A 20,908-nucleotide genomic window follows, 5' to 3' on the forward strand; every position below is an offset into this window, starting at 1 on the left:
TATACATTGAAGTCATATAAAACATATTTTGATATTTTGCATATTTGTTGCAAAAAAGCAAGAAAAAGCAAAGTGAAAATATTATATTTCAATTTACACTCAGAGTTCATCTCTGCAGATGGATGGAATTTTTATCATGGTATCATTATCATTTTTATCATTCCTTCAAAAATGTCTTAGATAACTGTCTTGATCAGAATAGCTAAATCTTCCCCAATTAGTCATCATTACAATTTTGGTACTATTATGCAGTACTGGCTCTAATCTCTTTATTTGCATCAATTCATATAGGTCTTCCCAGTTTTTTTGAAATAGCTTCCTCGTTATTTCTTATCTCACAATAATAGACCATCACAATCACATGCTTCAAACTTTTTCAGCCATCCCCCAAATGATGAATATTCCTTCAATTTCCAATTTTTTACAAAAGAGCCACTATGAATATTTTTTGTATATGGGTCCTTAGCTATCTATATGTTATATCCCACCTCCAAACAGGCTTTTTTTTTTTAGGTTTTTGCTAGGCAATGGGGTTAAGTGGCTTGCCCAAGGCCACACAGCTAGGTAATTATTAAGTGTCTGAGGTCCGATTTGAACTCAGGTCCTCCTGACTCCAGGGCTGGTTGCTCTATCCATTGCGCCACCTAGCTGCCCCTTGAATAGGCTTTTTGAAAGGAAAGAATTCGGGGGGCGCAGCCAAGATGACGACAAGAACTGATCGTGTCTTAGGCTCTCTCTCATAAATCTTAGAAACTAAGGACTCTAACTAAATTTCCAAGAGACAGAGCCCACAGAGGCACCCAATGAGGCAGTTCTCCTACTCAAGGTAACCTGGAAAAGAGCAGAAAGGCTCTGCTCCCCGGGGTTGGAGGGATGGCCTACCAGAGGGGTGGCCCGCCAGAGCGAAAGAACTTCAGCCTCCTGGAGGCAGCCCCAGGGCACTGGGAGCCTCAGCTCACAGCAGCAGGGGAATTTCCTGATCTACACCCCGGGAAGCACCGGATACAAATTGTGGGAACAGCAGGGGACCTCTGCCAGAGCGAGCATGTGAAGCCCAGCCCTCAGGGAACACATCTAGCAGTATGGCCAAGGCAGTCCAGATCCAGGAAACAGAAGCAGGCTGAGCCAGTAAGTAGGAGCCCCCAGGGCATGAGCCCATTGAACCTAGGGAGGGGAGTGAAGAAAGAGACTGCTGAGCTCTGCCCCTAGAACAGGACTCTGGGGCTCTGAACACATTCAGATCCTGATCACAGACTAGGCGCCCCCATAGAACAGCAGGGCCCCCTCCACCTCAGCCCCGTGGCAGAGGGGGGCACATATGGTCATTCACAGACCAGGAGGGAAGACAGAGCCTCTCACACTGAGATCCTTGTGGGAGTGTCCCAAAAGCTCAGGAAGCACCCCCAAAACAGGCTTAGGCTGGGAAAATGAGCAAGCAGAGAAAAAAGAGGAACACCGTTGAGAAATATTTTGCCTGTGAGCCCAAGAAGGATCAAAACACTCAGTCTGAAGATGAAGAAGCACAAGCTCCTGCATCTAAAGACTTCAAGAAAAACAGAAATTGGGCTGAAGCTATGACAGAGCTCAAAAAAGACTTTGAAAATCAAATGAGGGAGTTAGAAGAAACACTGGGAAAAGAAGTGAGAGAGATGCAGGAAAAACATGAAAATGAAGTCAGCAGCTTAGTCAAGGAAATCCAAAAAAAATGCTGAAGAAAATAGCATGCTAAAAACCAGCTTAGGTCAAATGGATAAAACAGTTTAAAAAAGTTATTGAGGAAAAGAATGCTTTAAAAAGCAAAATTGGCCAGATGGAAAAAGAGATGAGGAAAACAAATCCTTCAGACAAAGAATAGAACTCAGGGAAATTGATGAATTTACGAGAAATCAGGACTCAATACTTCAAAACCAAAAAAAAAATGAAAAATTAGAAGAAAATGTGAAACATCTCATTGAAAAAAACAACTGATATGGAAAGCAGATTTAGGAAAGATAATTTTAAAATTATTGGAATACCTGAAAGTCATAATCAGGAAAAGAGCCTTGACATCATTTTCAAAGAATTACTACAGGAAAATTGCCCTGATATCCTAGAAGCAGAGGGCAAAATAGAAATGGAGAGAATCCACCGATCCCCTGAAGAAAGAGATCCCAAAAAACCAACCCCTAGGAATATTATAGCCAAGTTCCAGAACTCCCAAGTCAAAGAGAAAATATTACAAGCAGCCAGAAGGACACAATTCAAATATCATGGAGCTGCAGTCAGGATCACACAGGACTTAGCAGCAACTATATTAGAAGCTCATAGGGCTTGGAATATAATATACCAAAAGGCAAAAGAGCTTAGAAAGCAACCGAGAATCAACTACCCAGAAAAAAATGAATGTCCTCTTCCAGGGAAAAAGATGGACTTTCAGTGAACCAGGGAAATTTCAAATGTTCCTGTTAGAATGTCCAGAGCTGAACAGAAGGTTTGATCTTCAAATACAGGATTCAGGTGAAGCATAGAGATTGGAGGAGAACGGGAAAATATGAGAGACTTAATGATGATGAACTGCATGTATTCCTGCATAGAAAAATGACACTGATAATACTCATATGAACCTTCTTAGTTAATAGAGCAGGTAGAGGGAACTTTTATAGTTGAAGCACAGGAGAAAGCTGAATTTGAAGATAAAATATGGTGTAAAAATGGAGTCAATAGAAAAAAGGGAAATGTAATGGGAGAAAGAAAAAGGAGAGGGGGAATAGGCCAAGATATTTCATATAATAAGATTTTTCTTTATTCCAATGAGTTATTGCAATGATATGGAAGGGGGGAAGGCAAGGGGGAATGAGGTAATCTTTGCTCTCATCAGAGGTGGCTAGGAGAGGAAACAGCATATATACTCAATGGGGTATAGACATCTGGAGTAAGAAGAAGGGGGGGACAGGGGGAAGGGGGTGATGTGAGTAATGGAGGAGAGGATGGACCATGGGGGGAGAGTGGTCAGATATAACACATTTTCTTTTTTACTTCTTGCAAGGGGCTGGGATTGGATGGCCTGTCCAGGATCATAGGGCCAGGTGGATTCTGGGCCTAAGGGGTGGTATGGGGGCTCAGGGCCTCTTGGCCCCAGGGCCAGGAATCTGTCTGCTGCACCACTCAGCGACCCTACAGCAGAGTCAGAGTGAAAGGAGAAAGAAAATATAGTACATGGTAGTGGAGAAATACGAAAGGAGGTTGTTGTGATCAGCAATGGCAACGGTGGAAAAATATGGAAGTAACTTTTGTGATGCACTTATCATAAAGAATGTGATCCACCCGAGACAGAGTTGTTGGTGTTAGAACAAAGACTCAAGCACATTTTTTATTATTATTATTATTTGGGGTGGGATGCAGGGCAAATGGGGCTGGGTGGCCTGCCTGGGGCCGCATAGTAGGGTGATGGTTGGGTATCTGAGGCCGGATTTGGACCCAGGTGCTCCTGGCTCAAGGGCCAATGCTCTGTCTGCCACCCAGCCACCCCTACTATTATTACTATTTTATTTTATTTTATTTTGGGTCTTTTCTTTTTTTTTTTTTTTTTTTGGTTTTTTGCAGGGCAGTGGGGTTGGGGTGGCTTGCATGTCACACGGCTGGGTGATTGTTGGGTGTACAGGGCCAGATGTGGGCTTGGGTGTTCATGGCTCCAAGGCTGGTGCTCCGTCCATTGCGCCACCTAGCCATACCTACAATTATTACTATTATTTTTCTTTAATTGTAATTTTTTTTCTCTCCCCTTTATTGCTCAAGCAAGTCTATATTTTGGGGGGGAGGGGGTATTTTGTTTACTCTTAAACAAGAATATTTTATTAATGTATAAAAAAACATTATTTGTACAAAATGAGAATAAATATTAAGTATAAAAAAAGAAAGGAATGAATTCTTCATTTTCTTTCTTTATATGCCCAGCACTTATCACAGTGCCTAGTCCATAGTATATATTTTAATAAGTGTTTTTTCATTCATTCATTTATTTACCTAGTAAAAACTCATTAAGAATTTAACCATAGGGGCGGCTAGGTGGGGCAGTGAATAGAGCACTGGCCTTGGAGTCAGGATTACCTGGGTTCAAATCCGACCTCAGACACTTGATAATTACCTAGCCATGTGGCCTTGGGCAAGCCACTTAACCCCATTGCCTTGAAAAATCTAAAAAAAAAAAAGAATTTAACCATAGAGCTACAAATTGAACATAAGAAATCTCTAGGGGAGGCTAGGTGGTGTAGTGGATAAAGCACCGGCCCTGGAGTCAGGAGTACCTGGGTTCAAATCCGGTCTCAGACACTTAATAATTACCTAGCTGTGTGGCCTTGGGCAAGCCACTTAACCCCGTTTGCCTTGCAAAAACCTTAAAAAAAAAAGAAACCTCAGGACAGCTAGGTGGCACAGTGGATAGAGCACTAGCCCTGGATTCAGGAGGACCTGAGTTCAAATCCAGGCTCAGACACTTATTAATTACCTAGCTGTGTGACCTTGGGTAACTCACTTAACCCCATTGCTTTGCAAACCCCCCACACACACACACCCCAAAAAAAGAAAATAAGAAACCTCTTTGGGTCTACTAAGGGAATAAGCATTAATAAAGAGATACTACTAAGCCCTTTACAAATACTTTCTCATTTGATCTTCACAACAACCCTGAAAAATAGTTGCTGTTATTAACCTTATTTTTACAGTTGAGGAAACTGAGGCTATATGACTTGCCCAGTCTTCAGTTTGTAAGTGAGTGAGGTTGAAAAGGTTGAAAGAGGACATGAATAACACATTTTAAGTCTTAGAAGATAGGGAGAAGAAAGAAAATTTACCAGAAATAGTAGTCTCCTTTGAAGTCCCCTACAGAGGTAGTTTGGGGATGACTTGGCTCATCTACCAAGGATTTATGAACCTTGTTTCCCTAGGGGTTGGAGCATCTAGTTGTCTTAAAACGTTTCAGGTGGGAGCTCTGTTTGGAGATAGTTTCTGGATTTAGATAAATGGTGTTTATACATTACTTTATATCTTTACCTTGCCAACAAGAATGAATCTTCTTGTAGGAACAGCATGATGCTCCCCTGGGGGGAATCCCCCATCTACGTTCAGTCTTTTGTTTGCCAAGCCTTGAGAGTATCTAAGTCTGCTAAAGCCTGGATTCTTTGCACAGACAAATCAGACTGAGCTGCGTCCACAAGTTTTTTTAAATACTGACCACCAGAATTAGAGGCTTCTTGCTGCTCTGATAGGCATAGGGTGAGTTCAGGGTAGGACAAGAAAGTGATCCCTTTAAGGACCAAAGTCAAAGTTTCTATTTCAGAATGGCTAAGAGAGTGAGCTACAGTTCTCAGGATCTGGGTGGGGGGGAGAAGGAGGTCATCTGCTCCTGAAGGTCACAACTTCTGCTCTAGTTTCTTCCTGCTGAGATAATTTACTGTCTACCTATCACTATTCCCCCAGGACTATTGGGGACCGTATTGGGGAAGCCAAGGCCAGTGGCAACCTGGGCAATACCCTCAAAATCTTGGGCCGTTTTGAGGAAGCTGTTGTCTGCTGCCAGAGACACCTGGATATTTCCCAGGAGCAGGGTGACAAGGTAAGATGACCAAAGGTGGTCATTCCTCTAGAAGATTGAACTTTTCCAGAAGCTCTCCATATCCATCTCTCTCCCCATTCCCATCTCCCCCTCCAAGATGACCACTTGGTGATCCTCTTTTCCTAACTGGTCTATGTTCAGCCCAATTGAGGGGCAACATTTTCTTCACAAACCCAGAGGTATTACTTTGTTCAATAGTCAGTCATCATTAGGAGAGATTGAAAGGAAAGCAGATACAAATAATCCAAAAATTTGAAAAAAAAATTAATTATTCTTTTTGATCCAAGAATACAGTTACATAGAGGATCAACCTTTGAATATGGTTATGTCAGACATTCAGATATCAAACTTTCAGCCTTCAAGAATGAAGTCCCCAGCTTCCTCATTAGGCCCCGACCCCCTTCATTCCCCTTTCCTACTTGGTCCATTCAAAGGAGTGCCAGCATTACTTCAATTCTACCAGGATTTACTAAACAATATTAAGGCATTAAGTCAAGAGCTGCAGATGCCAAGACAAAAAGGAAACAGTCCCTATCCTCAAGGAGTTTATGTTCTACTAGGGAGAAGCAACTTGTGCCTAGATCAAGAAGTAGAAATCAAGGTAGAATTTCCTCCTTTTCCTTTCAGTTTCCTTGGATTCTTGAATCCGAGGATCTGGTTCAGATCTGAATCAGAGAATTTGGAACCACAGGAAATTTGGTTTCAAAGGCTTTACTCTCATCTCTTGCCATGCTAAATAAAGGAGACAATAGAGATGGTCAACCCAGGATGTAATCAAAATAGGAGAATAAAGAAGCCCAACTTGTTTTCATATACATATATATATACATATATATGTATATATATAAAATCAATACTAGGCTGTACTAAATTGATCTGGTACAAAATTCCAGGTCCAGGTTCTCATTCTTTATAAATTATTAAACATAATTATGTAGTCCACCCATTTTTTTTTAAAAAAATGCATTTTTGAGAGTTGGAGCTCATGAGTCTGGAATAGATATTTCCTTCCTTGCAAAAAGGTGTTTTTCTTAGTACTTTTTACCTCTACAGGTGGGGGAAGCAAGGGCCCTGTACAACATCGGCAATGTGTATCATGCCAAGGGGAAGCAGCTGTCCTGGAACTCTGCCCAGGACCCTGGCCACCTGCCTCTGGATGTCACAGAGACACTGCAGAAGGCTTCAGAATTCTATGAGTGAGTAGCTAGTAGGGATGCACCTCATCAGCTCCAGCCAAAGCAGACCTGCATCTTTCCCCTCTTAAGTCTCACACATTTCTATGGGAGATAGCTTGGGAGCTAGGGCAATAATCTGAGAAGGGGAGGTGAGACCACTGGCTTTCAACACTGAGCAGGAATGATTACTCAGATGGATTCTTGGAATCCCACAGGCGAAACCTGTCTCTGGTGAAGGAGCTGGGAGACCGGGCTGCCCAGGGCCGGGCCTATGGGAACCTTGGCAACACCCAGTACCTTCTGGGAAATTTTAGTGAAGCCATCACATTCCACAAGGAGGTAAGTGATTATCCCTGGGGTCTTTTCCCCCTCTCTCTCTCTGGGTTTGAATGTGCCTCTCCTGCAAGCCTGGAATTGCTTAAGAAGTAGCTTCCTTTTTTAATAAAGGAAAAAGCTGAAGGCCTGAAGGAATGTATTTATAACAGCCTAGATGGCCTAGTGCCAAGCCCAGATGAATCTTCCTGAGTTCAAAACTGGCCTTAGACACTTACTAGCTGAGTGACCCACCTCATCTATAAAATGATCTGGAGAAGGAAAGGACAAGCCACTCCAGTAGCTTTGCCTAAAGAACCCCAGATGGGGCTGTCTTCCTTTGGGAGACCAGTCTGCTATTATGGTGCATGATCCCCCAAATAAATGCTCTTTGCTTGAATTTTGGGGTTTTTTTAAGGTTTTTTCCAAGGCAAACAGGGTTAAGTGGCTTGCCCAAGGCCACACAGCTAGGTAATTATTAAATATCTGAGGCCAGATTTGAACCCAGGTACTCCTGACTCCAGAGCTGGTATTCTATCCACTGCACCACCTAGCTGCCCTCTTTGCTTGAATTTTTTAAAAAAAGCCTAGATAGGGTCACAAATAATCAGATGTTATTTAAAAAAAAAAAAAAGAATGGTACAACACAGTGGTAAAATCAGAACTAGATTCCAGATCTCGACTCCCTCTGCAATGTTCTTTTGACAAGTACCAAATCCCTTCTCCAACCCTCCCTCCCCACCACAACACACAATCCCTCCAGATTGTCCCAATCTGGAGGTTTAGTCTCTAAAGAGGAACAAAAAGCTAAATAAAACTTGAAGATCCACTTCACTTACACATAATGGATATGATTGGAACATGCTGAGTCAGGAGATGTCTAAGGAACATCTAATTCAAAATATCTAATAGGCAATTTGTGATGTGGAACTGAAGTCTAGGAAAGAAACTAGGATTGGATATGTGTATGTGCATGCATATACACATTTACATATGTACATTTATACTTATATATACATACATTTGTGAATCATGTGTATAGAGATGATAATTAAATCCAGGGTAACTGATGAAATCATCATATGCCTTGGGGTAACTGTTCAATGTGGAAGGGACTCCCTGTTAATGATTAGGATCAAATGAGATAATATATACAAAGCACTTTGCAAACCTTTAAATGCCATATAAAGCTTACTATGATTCTCTTAGCTCTGCTCCTTCGCTGTCCCTTCAGATATGCTGATTGAGTTGACCTCATCTTTCCAGCTTCAAGGCTTCTCCCAGGCATCCAAAGTAGTCAGCTTGGCATAGTGGATAGAGTACTGAACCTTGATTCTAGAAGCCCTGAGTTCAAATCCTGTCTCAGATACTTACTGGGCAATTTTTACTTAATGTGTCTGTTTCCTCATCAGCCAATAGGGTTAATAGTAGAACCTCCCTTCCAGGATCATTGTTGAGGATTATTTGAGATATTTGAAACTTTTACAAATTTTAAAATGGAATATAATTGCTGGCTAGCATCATTATTAAGTGGTAGATTCCTTATTTGAATTGGAGGACAATGCAAAAACCATAGATGGTCAGAAAAATAGCAGCTATATATATTAAAGATCTTCAATTTCATATCCATTCCTCTTTTTCTGTTCTACTATGTATATGGAAATGCCTGTTTTTTAATTGCTGTTTATTGAGTTCTAAATAAGAATAAATTTAAAAAAAAAAGAAAATCAGTATGTAATCCATACCCAGACATTCCAGTTAAGTTTAGAGTTCATTTAGTGATTAATTATTTTGTAGCCAAATTTAGCCCAGTTTTTAAAGAGTTCACCTTTCCTAAGTACAAGTCCCCTGTTTTGCCAAGTGTAATATCTAGGTTCCTCTGGCCTCAAGGCCAGAGGAAAATGGAACCTCCCCTCCCCCACCCCCATTTGTTGGTTTTCTGTAGCAGGATTTATAAGAAACAATGCCCATTCTATAAATCCTCATTCATTACTTTTCCTTCACAAGCTCTATGTATGAATCTTTGTTTTTCAGAGACTTGCCATTGCTAAGGAATTTGGAGACAAAGCAGCTGAAAGGAGAGCGTACAGTAACCTAGGAAATGCCCACATCTTCCTGGGACGGTTTGATGTCTCCGCAGAGTATTACAAGTAAGTGGTCTTCCTGGGGACAGTCTTGCTGGCAGGAGTCTGAAGACTGCCCTCAGGTTTGAAGGCCAGATCATTTGAGGAGATGGCATTTACTCTGGACTTCGAAAGGATTTTCAAGGATTCTTTGAAGACCTTAGAAACAATATCTTGGTCTGAAAAAACATTGATGCTGTTCAATCATTTCAGCATTTCTTGCTCTTTGTGACCCCCTTTGGGGTTTTCTTAGCAAAGCTACTTGAGTGGTTTGCCTTTTTTTTCCTCTGACTCATTTTACAGATGAGAAAACTAAGACTTCTTCAAAGTGAGTTCAAAGTGAGTTGCCTAGGGTCACACAGCTAGTGTCTGAGGCTGAGTTTGAACTCAGGTCTTTCTGATTCCAGACCCAGCACTCTATCCCCTAAGCCACCTAGCTGCCCAAGATATCTTAGGAGGAGGTTTTGATAGGTTTAATCAGTTAATCAACAAGTATTTATTAAATACTTACTATTTACCTGGATGGTGCTAAGCTACAAAGGTAAAAATGAAGCTCCTCTCCTCAAGGAGTTTACTGTCAATATAGGAAGCCACAAAGGGAGGGAGATGTCCTTAAGGAGAGGAAAATATAAGACAAAGCATACAGGAGCCCAGGGCACTGCTCTTCCTCCCCCTGCCTTTCTCCTATAAGTACCAAAAGCTCCACAGGAAAGGGTCCCAGTCCTTACTTAGGAGAGTGACAGGTATCAGATTGATAGATTTAAAGATGGAAAGGACCTTGGAGAGTATCTAGTCCAACTCCCTCATTTTATAGATGAGGAAATCGAGCCTTAGAGATTATAACTTACTTGCCAGATTTTCTCCATCATTATCCTCCTTGGCCTCTTATTCATAGCTTTTAAATTGTCATTTGCCCCATCTTACTGGATATTCTCCTCTTTGGGCTTTCATAACACTGCTCTCCTGCTTTTCCTCTCTCTCCGATCATTCCTTCTAAGTATCCTTTGATTATTCATCATCCATGTCACTCACAGTGGGTGCACATACCAAGGCTCTTCTTCTGTTTGTTCTCTGTAGTTTTTGAATTGGTGACATTAGCTCCCCTGGGATTAATTATCATCCTTATATACATGATTTCCAGATCTGTATATGCATTCCCTCTTCTCTTTGCTAAGCTCTGGTCTCATCAAAATTTCCTTGTACATTTTGAACTAGTTGTCTCATTTATTATCATTGTTTAGTCATTCAGTTGTCCAATATTTCATGATCTCATTGATCATCCTGTCCATGAGATTTTCTCAGCAAAGCTAACTGGAATGGTTTGCCATTTCCTTCTCCAGTGAATTAAGTTCTCCAGAGGTTAAGTGATTTTCCCAGGGTCACACAGCTAGTGATTATTTGAGGCTGGATTTGAACTCAGATCTTCCTAACTCCAGTTCCTATCCATTATATCACCTAGCTGTCTTCTGACAACTTAAACTCTACATGGCCAAAGCATATTTCCTTATCTTTTTCCAGAAACCCACCCCTTTCTCATACTTCCCTGTTGTTGTTGAAAGCAGCGACCATCTTCCCAATCATCCAAATTCACATGAGTGTCATCCTCAGCTCTTCCTCCACATATCCAATCAGTTGCCACATCTAATAGCTTTTCCACAATAGTCCTCATATGTCCTTTCATCTCTACTCACCCAACCACCACCATGAAATTTAGGCCTTCTCAACTCTCACCCAGACTATTACAATATCTTCCCTTTAGGTTTCCTTACCTCAACCTCTCCTCATTCCAATCCAACCTCCTCATTGTCACAGGGTGATTTTCCTAAGCCTAGATCTACTCACTGTCACTGCCTTATTCAATAAACTCCAGTGGCTCCCTACTATCTCCACAATAAAACAGAAACTCCTTTGTTAGAAATTTATAGTCTTTTATAACCTTTCAAGTGCTTTTATATTTTAATGGATGCAGCCTCCTTAGTGTTGTCCATATAGTCATCTCTTCTCTAGGTGATTTTGTACTAGAGGGCCAGGGCCTGGAATGCACCCATTACCCCCTAACCTCTGACTCTTGGAATTCCTAGTTTCCTTCAAGTCTCAGTTCAAGGACTACCTACCTCTCTCCCCTCTCTTTCCCTCCTCTCTCTCCCAAAACTACCTTGTATTCATTTTGTTTCCATTAGATCTATTCTTGTCTATGCACATATTGTCTTCACCATTAAATTCAGAATAGGAATTTTTCAACTTTTTCTTTATATCTAATGGACAGTGGCTGGTACATCATAAGCATTTGTTAAATGTTTTGTCTATTGACATCATTAATTAATTAAATAAATAAAAACTCAAGTGACTCTCTATTACCTCCAAGAACAAATATAAAATCCTCCAGTGTTCAGAGCTCTGCCCAACCTGACCCTCTTCCCCCTTTCTGGTCTTCCTAGATCTTAGCCCCTGTGATCCAACGACTTTGGACACTCCATATGACTGTTCTGGGTGTTTTTGCATTCCTGAAGTGCTCTCACTCCTCATTACCACCTCCAAATTGCAACTAGAATCCCATCTTCTGATGTTTGTCCTTCATTCCCAAAGAAGACTATGACATCAGGGAGGTGATGTCATGACAAGCACATGAATTGTATTTGAGTGAGGGGGGCTTTGCTAAGTCACCAGTCTCTCTTTCTCTTCCAATGTCATCTGGGTCCAGTGACCAAATATAAATCAGAACTACTAGAGATGACCCTAGATGTGAGGCAATCAGAGTTAAGTGATTTGCCCAACAGCAGGAGTGGGAAAACTTATTTCTGCCAAAGACCATTTGGATAAGTATAGCATCATTCAAAGGTCATACAATAGTATCAGCTTAAGAACTAGTCTGGGGGTGGCTAGGTGGCGCAGTGGATAGAGCACCGGCCCTGGAGTCAGGAGTACCTGAGTTCAAATGTGACCTCAGACACTTAATAATTACCTAGCTGTATGGCCTTGGGCAAGCCACTTAACCTCATTTGCCTTGCAAAAACCTAAAAAAAAAAAATGTAAAAACAGAACTAGTCTGATATTTGGTCAAACATTTAATTAAGTCATCCCTAAAAAGCTACTAGATTTATTGAATTCCAAATCCTACCCAGCCCCAACTCCCACACTGCCTCAGTTGCCTTGGCAACACCATACTACTATGGCCTGCATGCTGGAGTTTCCCCGCCTCTGTTCTATGGGAGTTCTTTCCAAATCCCATTTAATTCTAGTTCCTTTTCTCTGTTGATTATTTGCAATTTATCCTGCATGCAGTTTGCTTGAACATAAATTCTTTGGATGTTGTCTCCTCCAGTAGACTATGGGCTTAGATTAAGTATTGCCTTTCACCTCTCTTTATATCTTCATTTCTCAGTGTTTTGCTGGCACTTAGTAGGCAATTTGTTTACAGTGCCAGCACAGAGTAGATACTTTGTTCTCAGTGCTGGAACCTAGTAGGTGCTTTGTACACATAATAGGTAGTTAATAAATGTTTATTGACTAAGGGAGAGAAGTCAACTCAAAGGTCCCAATCCTTTAGGGAAGGTTTTTGAAACAGTCAGCAGTACTCTTGATGCTCACACCTCATTCCTATCTTCCCATTCTCTCCAAAACCTTTTCTGCTGAGGATCCCTTTTTAAAAAAATTAATATTTTTATTTATTTCTTTTTCTAATATGCAACAGTTGTAGTTTTCACCACTTTTTTGCAAAGTTATGAGTTTTACATTTTTCCCTCCATTCCTTCCCTCTCCCCCCACCCCAACAGAAAGTAATCTAATATAGGCTCTACATGTGCAATTATGCTAAACATAGATTGGGCATCCCTTTTTTGAGGGGCAGATAGGGAGAACTCTGTGGTAAACCAAACAAGTTGCCTTCCCCCTGGTGGCCATTCTAGGAAGTGTAGGAGATGACTATTCCCCTGAAAGAGAAGAGAAAACTAAGCCCTGAAATACCAGCAGGGACAACCAGGTGCAGAGATATAAAGAAATGCGTGCCCCCAGGGGCGCAGACTACTTTAAGAAGCTACCAGAAAGGCACTGGACAGTGCTCCTTACTCTTCCCTTTGAAGAAAACTACAGTGGTGTTTTTCCTTAACCTCCCTCCATCCCCCCAGGTCACATCTACAACCCTCATTCCACCCTTAAATCCATGGACATCTAGACCCTTTCTAGCTGGGTTTATATGGTTGTAGCAACTAGGTGGTTTAGTGGATAGAGCACTGGCCTTGGAGGCAGGAGGAAAGAAGTTCAAATCCAGTCTCAGACCCTTGACACTCACTAGGGCAAGTCACTTAACTCTGATTGCCTAGCATCCAGAGAGCCATCTCCATCCATATCTGGCCCCTGGGCACAGATGCTCTGGAGGAGAAAATGAAACTGGTGACTTAGCACAGCATTCCCCTCACTCAGCTTCAGTTCATGTGCTTGTCATGGCATCACCTCCCTGAAGTTGTGGTCTTCTTTGAGAATGAAGGACAAACCACACCCCTATCTTTACCACATCAGTGACTCTGAACTTGTTCCCCATCTAGAATACATGGACTGTCTTGACAGTGTCCCTAGTCTGAGCATGGCCCCACCCATTCACCCACCTCCCCATCCCTCTCCAATTTTTGCTTTGGAATGAGAACTGAATGAACAGAGGAGTCGAGAGAGGGATCATGATGGCCTTTTTGTCATTATACCTGGTCTCCTCCATCTGTTTCTCATGTGATCCTGCCATATCACCAATTAGCTACATGAAGCACTCTGGATCTCAGATTTTTCATATATATATTATATATCAGAGATCTAGAGTTGGAAGAGTCCTTACAGGTCACCTAGATGTCCAACTCCTTCCTTTTATAGAGGAGGAAACCAAGGCCCAAGGAGGTTGAGTGACTTGCCCAAGGTCACACAGATACTAAGTATCAGAGGCATGAAAGGAGGAGATTCAACAATTTGACTGGCCTCTTAGTTCTAACATTCTCTGATTCTCTCCTGGCTGTCCCAGCCCTCTTTCCTGGTAGCCTGTCCTAATAGGAAAGATCTTTTTGTCCTAAATACAGAAAGACCCTTCAACTGTCCCGACAACTGAAGGACCAGGCGGTGGAGGCCCAGGCCTGCTACAGCCTTGGCAACACCTACACACTCCTCCAGGACTATGAACGTGCTGTCGAGTACCACCTGCGACACCTGCTCATCGCCCAGGAATTGGGAGATAGGTAGATATACCTGCCAGCCTCAAACTCAGCCTGCCCCCTAGCCTAGGCACCTGCTCTGTCACACTTTGGGGGAGTGGACTTGGTAGAGAAGAGGCTTGGGATGAGGACAATAGTTGATGACCATAAAAAAAGAAAAGATGGCCAGGAAAGGGGTATATAGGTGTGTTTGTGAGACTGTGTTTGTCAGTGTGTTTGTGAGACTGCATGTTTGTCAGTGTGTGTGTATGTGGCTTTGTGTATCAGTATGTGTGTGACTGTGTGAGAGAGTGTATGACTGTGTGTGGACATGTGTGTTTGAGTATGTGTGTGTATGTGTGTGTGATGTGTGACTTGGAAGTTGATCATCAGACCAATCCTAAGTTCCTGAAGACAGACTGATGAGTCCTTCAGAACTCCAGAAGCCCAAGATTTTGACACACACACACACACACACACACACACACACACACACACACACACACCAGACAAAGATAGTAAATAGTAAATACAGCAAAACTGTGAGTTCTGACCTGCCACTAGGTGGGGTAATGACATCAAAATTGTAAAGAAGGGCCAAGAAAGATTTGGGGGAGCTGGTGTTCCCATGCAAAAACCTAGTATAAATGGAGGAATCCCTGAACTTTGTTATTCCCACTCTCAATTGGGGGGAAAATTTAGGATTTGGAGCATCAAGAAATGGAAACTCTAAGGCCAGAACCTTTTAACTGGGCCAGACTTTGGGTCATACTCATTCAACCAGGCACTTAATTCACCTATGCTATGCATATGCAGACTTTATGCTAGATGATTTCCCTAAACAATCTGGTTGACCCTACATTTTACATTGACCCTTCCCTCATTCAATGGGTCATACATTAATCCATTCACTCTATTCATGTTTGAACACCAGTTATGTGAAAGAACCTAAATAGCCAAACAAAGTCCCTGTTTTAAAGGAAAACACCCACTGAATTGTGGCCAGAGTTGCCTTGGAGAAGATTTCAAATGTTGAAGAAGGCTCCCAGGTTGGGGAAATGGCAGGGACATTAAATCCAGGCTGACTTTAGAGAAAGTACTCTGTCCACCATCTTCCTCCTGACTGAAGAATGCTCGCCTCACCTCACTACATCAGCGATGTCAGAACTGTTATTTTTTTATTACATTGAGAGGATTTTGAACACAAGATAGGATGGCAAATTTAAAAATAGACCCTGGCATTCAGAAGTCCCTTTTAGCTTAGTCTTGATCAGCATGAGATGGGTTGAGTCAAGAAAGTCAAAGGGAAAGAGGGTGATGCCAGGTGTCTTAGCTTCTTTCTTCCCTCACTAATGAATGGGTCTTCATGATGTTTCCTGTTTGGCAGAGTGGGTGAAGGCCGAGCCTGCTGGAGTCTGGGAAATGCTTATGTGTCCCTCGGAAGTCATGAACAAGCAATGACCTTTGCCAAGAAGCATCTCGAAATCTCCCATGAGGTGAGATAAGTTCCTCCCACCCAAAGTTGTTTAGTTTGCAAAACTTAGTTTCTGGAGTGTCCTGGGCAGGCTTTGAAAGTTCCCTAATCAATGATTTTCTTTCTTTTTAAATATTTATTTATTTTGAATTTTACAATTTTTCCCCTAATCTCGCTTCCCTCCCCCCACCTCCCACAGAAGGTAGTCTTTTAGTCTCTACATTGTTTCCGTGGTATACATTGATCTAAGTTCAATGTGATGAGAGAAAAATCATATCCTTAAGAGAAAAAAAATAAAGTATAAGAGAGAGCATACATAATAAGATAACATTTTTTTTTTATTAAAGGTAACAGTGTTTGGTCTTTGTTCAAACTCCACAATTCTTTCTCTGGATATAGATGGCATTCTCCAAATGATTTTCTTTAAGGGCATTTTAGAGCTTCCAGGGGGAATAGGGTATGGGATTAGATGATTTTTTTTTTAGGTTTTTGCAAGGCAAATGGGGTTAAGTGGCTTGCCCAAGGCCACACAGCTAGGTAATTATTAAATGTCTGAGACCGGGTTTGAACCCAGGTACTCCTGACTCCAGGGCTGGTGCTTTATCCACTACACCACCTAGCCCCCCGGATTAGATGATCTTAAAGAATCCTTTCAACTTTTAAATTCTAGGATCTAGGACCTAGATGAGTGTCTGAAGGATAAAATTGAAACTCCTTTGGTCTAGGTCTCAGAGGGAATGAAGGAGCCCTGGACTTGAAGTTAAGAAAACTTGGTTAAGTTCCAGCACTGACATATCTAAGTGTGACTCTGAGCAAACTGTAGCAGAGAGTTCACTGATTTTGAAATCAGAGAGAAGAGGGTTCAAATCCCACCTTAGATATTTACTGCCTGTGAGACCCTAAGCAAGTAAAGTCATTTAAATGTTTTATGTCTCAGTTTTTCCCTCTGTGAAATGAAGAGGTTGGGCATAAGGGACTCTAAAGTTCTTTTAGGTTCTAGATCTATGATCTGGGACCACTAATCCCCTTATTTGAAAAATAGAAAAATATTTGTAGTAAACATCCTTTTTTAAACTTAAATTTATTATAAAGCACTTTAAAGTTTGCAGAAAGCTTTATAAACATGTTCTCTTTCATTTCTCACAACACCCAATGAGGGAGATATTAGTATTAGCCTCATTTTAAATTTGAGCAAACTGAAACAAAGAGAAATCACCTTACTTTCTCAGAATCTCTTAGCTAGCAAGAATTTGAGACAGGATTTGAACCCAAGTCTTCCTGGTTCCAATTCCAGACTCTTTACCCCTCCAGTATAGTGATAGGATAGGGATAGCACTTTATAAACCTTCAATTTAATATAAATATGAACTACTCCTACAGTCAGCCGCCTTTCTCCCTCCTCTAACCCCCACTAACCCCAGATCCAGTAGTTCCTTCTCACAAAACCTCTGCGCCAACCAGGATGGTTGTCCCCACATCTCCCAGCCCACACACAAACACATATCCCCTTTGGGCTCTCACGCTCTTCCCCTCACCTGAAATTCCCTTCCCTCATTTTTTGTGACTGTCTGATCTTACCTACTCTTATAGACTTGGCTCAACCACTGTCTCTTCTGGGAAGTCTCTCCTTACTAACAAATCTAAATAGGTTTTCCCTTTTTTCTGAACTCCCCCAGGACCTAAAGTCTACATTACTCATTTGGCTTCCTTGTACCTTTAGTTAACTTTTTATTTAGGTTTGTCTTATCCCCCGCCCCCATTAGATGAAGATCCATGAGGCTGGGTCTCAATTATTTCTATATTCCCCTTGGTATCTACCATAGAACCAGTCAAACAGTAGGCATCAAAAAAGATTATCTGATAATGACAATAGCCCTTATCTCTTTACTCTGCCCAAGAGCAATCCTCAGAGAGGATAAAGAAAGAAAACTGAATAGAGATGATAAATAAAGGGTGGTCTATAACAAGGGTTCATAACTTTTTTGTGACAAAAAATCTTTTGGATATCTGGTGAAGCTTATAGAGCTCTTCTCAGAAAAATGTTTTTTAATGCCAAAAATACATAGGATCGGGGAGGCTAAGTAGCGCAATGGATAAAGCACCGGCCCTGGAGTCAGGAGTACCTGGGTTCAAATGCGGTCTCAGACACTTAATAATTACCTAGCTGTGTGGCCTTGGGCAAGCCACTTAACCCCATTTGCCTTGCAAAAAAAAAAATACATAGGATTATAAAGGAACCAAATTATATTGAAATATAGGCATGAGAATATTTTAAAAAGAAAAAAACAAAAAAGTTCAAGAACCTGTGATAAAGAACCTTTGGCCTAAAAGAAGAGAGAATATCCTTGGTTAGGATGGCTGGGATCTAGGGCTAGGCCCAGTGGTGGCTGAATGGAGCTCAGTTTGTCTACAGAGCTGAGGGATTTTCATTCCCTGACAGTTTAGAGCCCCAGGCAGCTTGGATCTTGGTATGTTCTGCAGAGAGCAGGGCTCTTTGTAGAGGAAGAGGGAGGGAGGGAAGGGAGATGTGAGGAAGGAGGCACTCAACCATGAGAGAAATCACATTGTGTCTAGAAGCCCTGCTCACTAACTGTATGGGTCTTTGTGCTTCTGTTGATTGGCAGGAACGGGGTGCCCCCCTCCCCAACACAGCCAGAGCAACGATCCCTTGGGTTGGGCTGGGCTGATTTCTGTCTCCATCACTGAGGAGTCGCACTGGCTCCTCAGCTCTGAGCTTGGAGAGCTGCCTGCTAGCTCCAAGCTTCCAACTAGAGGCCATGCCCGGGGAAGCACAGCCGTGCTCTCTTGAAGAGGGAACAGCAACAATACCAGGGCTGTCTGCCGCTTCCCAGGCTTGGAGAAAGGGGGGCAGGGAGGCCTGGGAAGGGCTGGGGGAAGGGCCTTAGGAGCTTGCAGGTGCTACTTGGGGACATCACAGGGATAGGCCCCCAAATGGTTGTTGTTCCAACCTAGTGCCAGCAGGAAAGAAGAGGACTATAATGAGATTAGTAGCATTTAGTCATCAGCATGTATCTATTGATCCCATCCTCATAAAATCACAGCTCCTTGATGTGACATATTTATCATTCCCCAAGCTAACCCTGTGCTTGGTCTGGGAAAAGAGAGAGGAAAAGGAAAAGACAGGGTCTCTACTCTCAAGGGCAGTTGTCATCTAGCTGAGAAACAAGAAGGAAACAAAATCAAGATCATATATAAACAAAGACTTTACATGGGGTGGGGGGACAGCAGAGACTGAAGAGCAGTGAAGGGGGAATTTGAACTGGGTGGAAAGCCTTGAAGGGTGAACCTGACTATTTTGTCCCCCTCTCTTCTCAATCTAGTGTCCAAAAGGCCTAGACCGTCTTACCACAGTGTGTCTTTGGGCTTTTTTCCTACCTTCTCTGTCCCCTAACCTTTTAGTGGAGTAGAAAGCAGAAAGAGTTAGGAAGTTAGAAAGCTAAGGAATTTTACCTCAGGCTAGTAAGACCTGGGGAGAAAGAAGATCCCAAACAGAGCAAAATGATGACACCCACCTTTTCTCATCTCCTGTCAGTTTATACAAATAGCATCCTCTCTTCTAGAAAAATTCAAGGACAGCACAGTGGCCTCAGAACATTTCCCATTCATTTCTAAGACAAAGTGGAATTTCAATGTCACACTGTTAGGGACAAAATTCATTATTACATAAATACTCTACTCTCTAAAGGGCTTTGTTAAATGATAGTCTTCCCTATGAGGAGGGCCCTAAAAAGATTTTAAAAATACTAGTAAATGATATTAAAATAATAATAATGATGATCATCATGCCTAATATTTGTCCAGTACCTTCTAAGGAGTGATGTCAAACTCAAATAGAAAGAGGGCCCTTAAACCATACATAAGGATTCTCATAGGCTGCTCATTGACTTAGAAAACCACATATTAACCTTGTGTTCTACTGTAGTTTCATTTAATTTGATAATATATCCCAATTACATTTTAATCTAGGTTTGTGTTTGATACCTCTGCTTTGGAGTTTCCAAAGGGGCCCCACATATATCTCCAACCCTTAGCACCTGACTGGCATCCATTATCTTTTTGGGTCCTCACTACCATGTGGGGTAGATTCATCAAGACGAAGGGGTAGAACTGGAAGGGAACTTAGAGATTATATCTAGCTCAGCCCCCTTGTTTTATAGCTAGGGAGACTGAAGCCCAGGAAGGGAAGCTCAAACCAATGCATTAGTAACAAAGGTAGAACTAGAATCCAGATTCCTTGACTCAAAGTACAATGCTGATTCCCAGTCCAGATCTCTTTTAGTTCCATCAGCTTCAACAAACATTTATCAGTCTCTTATTTTAGGTTGGATATTGGGAATACAAATACAAAAGTGAAATTATCCCTGCCCTCAAGAGACTTATATTCTATTGGGGGAAGCAGTATACAAATTAATATCAAAAAAAATTCAAAGTACACCATGGTAACTTATCTTGCCTCAATCCCAACTTTCTATAATTTTCACATCCTGTCACATCCTGCTATTTAACAGTTTCTTCCTTTGATCCTGTAATCTACCCCCTCAAATATTCACTCAGTCCTCCCATCTTCCTTTGTCTCTTTCCCTCCCTTGTGACTCTGCCCTTTTTCTGTGCCACCCCCACCTCCTAGAAACAGCCTTGCAATTCCACATCATGTCACCTTTCTAAACCCCATCTATTCTAAAAATTTCCCAGTGCCTACCCCTGACCTCCCTCCCCCACACCCACTGTATTGTGACAGCTCTGTTCAGCATCACTATTAGCAGCAGGTGCTGGGTACCATGAACCAACCTAGGGAACAGCCTCAGAGAAAACTGCCCCTGAGCTTGGACTGTAAGGCACAGAAGGGGGGGGGGAGAAGTCCTCCCAGGAACCCTCAGAGAACCAAACCAACAGGTTTAGCACTAACCAGTCATGAAGATTTTAGGGATATCAAGAAGGCTACCTTCCACAAAATAGCTAGCCTGAGATTGCAACTATTAGGGCTTCATTCCCTCTACTTAAGCCAAATAGAAAACACTGTCCTTTATTAAAATGCAAGCCCTCAC

General features: G+C 41.9%; 1 protein-coding gene and 1 long non-coding RNA gene across 4 annotated transcripts in view; one reads left to right on the plus strand and one right to left on the minus strand.

Annotated features, from left to right (window-relative positions):
• Positions 1-20,908, minus strand: part of LOC141505147 (uncharacterized) — a 115,829-nt gene that overhangs the window by 71,063 nt on the left and 23,858 nt on the right. The window lies entirely within an intron of this gene.
• The window catches only part of GPSM1 (G protein signaling modulator 1), a 126,349-nt gene that overhangs the window by 53,760 nt on the left and 51,681 nt on the right, over positions 1-20,908 (plus strand). For all 3 annotated transcript variants that reach the window (XM_074210691.1, XM_074210690.1, XM_074210692.1), the window contains exons 3-8: positions 5,455-5,590; positions 6,644-6,786; positions 6,981-7,104; positions 9,112-9,227; positions 14,258-14,413; positions 15,756-15,864. In XM_074210691.1, coding sequence (XP_074066792.1) covers positions 5,455-5,590; positions 6,644-6,786; positions 6,981-7,104; positions 9,112-9,227; positions 14,258-14,413; positions 15,756-15,864 — 784 coding nt within the window. The remainder of the gene's footprint in view (positions 1-5,454; positions 5,591-6,643; positions 6,787-6,980; positions 7,105-9,111; positions 9,228-14,257; positions 14,414-15,755; positions 15,865-20,908) is intronic.

This window comes from Macrotis lagotis, chromosome 1, assembly GCF_037893015.1.
Source record: "Macrotis lagotis isolate mMagLag1 chromosome 1, bilby.v1.9.chrom.fasta, whole genome shotgun sequence".
In the NCBI taxonomy this organism is placed as follows: Eukaryota; Metazoa; Chordata; class Mammalia; order Peramelemorphia; family Peramelidae; genus Macrotis; species Macrotis lagotis.